General features: G+C 35.8%; 1 protein-coding gene across 1 annotated transcript in view; it reads left to right on the forward strand.

Annotated features, from left to right (window-relative positions):
- Nucleotides 1–1,099, forward strand: part of LOC108628292 (protogenin) — a 14,371-nt gene that overhangs the window by 6,866 nt on the left and 6,406 nt on the right. Inside the window, exons 11-13 of the mRNA XM_018030124.2 lie at nt 412–603; nt 691–875; nt 939–1,086. Coding sequence (XP_017885613.1) covers nt 412–603; nt 691–875; nt 939–1,086 — 525 coding nt within the window. The remainder of the gene's footprint in view (nt 1–411; nt 604–690; nt 876–938; nt 1,087–1,099) is intronic.

Consider the following 1,099-nt stretch of genomic DNA (forward strand, 5'->3'; position numbering starts at 1 on the left):
ATTATACATTTCTCTCAGGGAGAGAATGAAAGAATTCTAATAGCGATCAGAAATATTTGATAAATGCAAATTGGTACTCAGGGTTTCATTGGAATTTGGTCGGACAGGCGTTGGACTGGATGAATCTAAATAGCAAGGAGTTTGCCTGGTGTTTCTTACTTAAAGCCTCTTTCTACATATTTTTGTCTATACGATATAATAAAAATTGCGACATTGGTTCTGTTGTCTTGCGATGCCTTAGCGACATATGGAGAAGGTACGGATCCTACATAATTTTGCCAGATCTAGTGCTTGTACAAAGGAAGTCGAACAAATTTAAATTATACATCGTTTCGACTAGTGACGTATAGAACTCCCTTAACATCTTTGGATAACAATTGGAGATGATTATATTTCGAATTCTTCATTTAGTTCCTAAAGGTGCACCCAAAGTAAAAGTGAATATACTTAGTAGTACAAGGTTGAATGTATCATGGGAGCCACTGACTAAAAAGGAGTCTCGTGGTGTGGTGGTACAATATAAATTGCAGTACAGAGTACATGATCATCCTTCATCTCGGGTTCTTCATTTACCAGCTACCATCGAATCCTACGAACTTTCTGGTATGCGTGCTTTGTATTTCATTACTTTGGAATGGTGAGCTGATTGTAAGTATTTGAAAATTGTTTTATATATCCGTGTACTTAAAGATTTGATACCCGGGGCACAATACGATTTACGAGTGCTAGCGAAAACAAAGCAAGGTTGGCCTAATGTGAGTGAATCACAATTAGAATGGACTACCCTGACCTTGCCATCTGCCGACCCTAATCAATTTGTTATAAAAAATGTCGTGGATGTACAAGTGTTGATAGTAAACGCTTCAGTTGTAAAGGTTGGTATATTTCTCTTGTTTCCTTCAAACGAATCCACTTGCGCTACTAAAATTTCGTTTCAGGTAAAATGGCAAATAAATGTTAAAGAAAATGACATAATTAGAACAGACTTCGATCGTTGGCAAATTTATTGTGAAAATCAAAATGGACATAAATTATTAACTATTTTTCTACCAAAAAATGTTACCGAATATGTATTTACCAATCTTGGTAAGTATACAGC

This window comes from Ceratina calcarata, unplaced genomic scaffold (genome assembly GCF_001652005.2).
Source record: "Ceratina calcarata isolate Rehan_Ccalc_2016 unplaced genomic scaffold, ASM165200v1 scaffold514.2, whole genome shotgun sequence".
NCBI classification, from domain to species: Eukaryota; Metazoa; Arthropoda; class Insecta; order Hymenoptera; family Apidae; genus Ceratina; species Ceratina calcarata.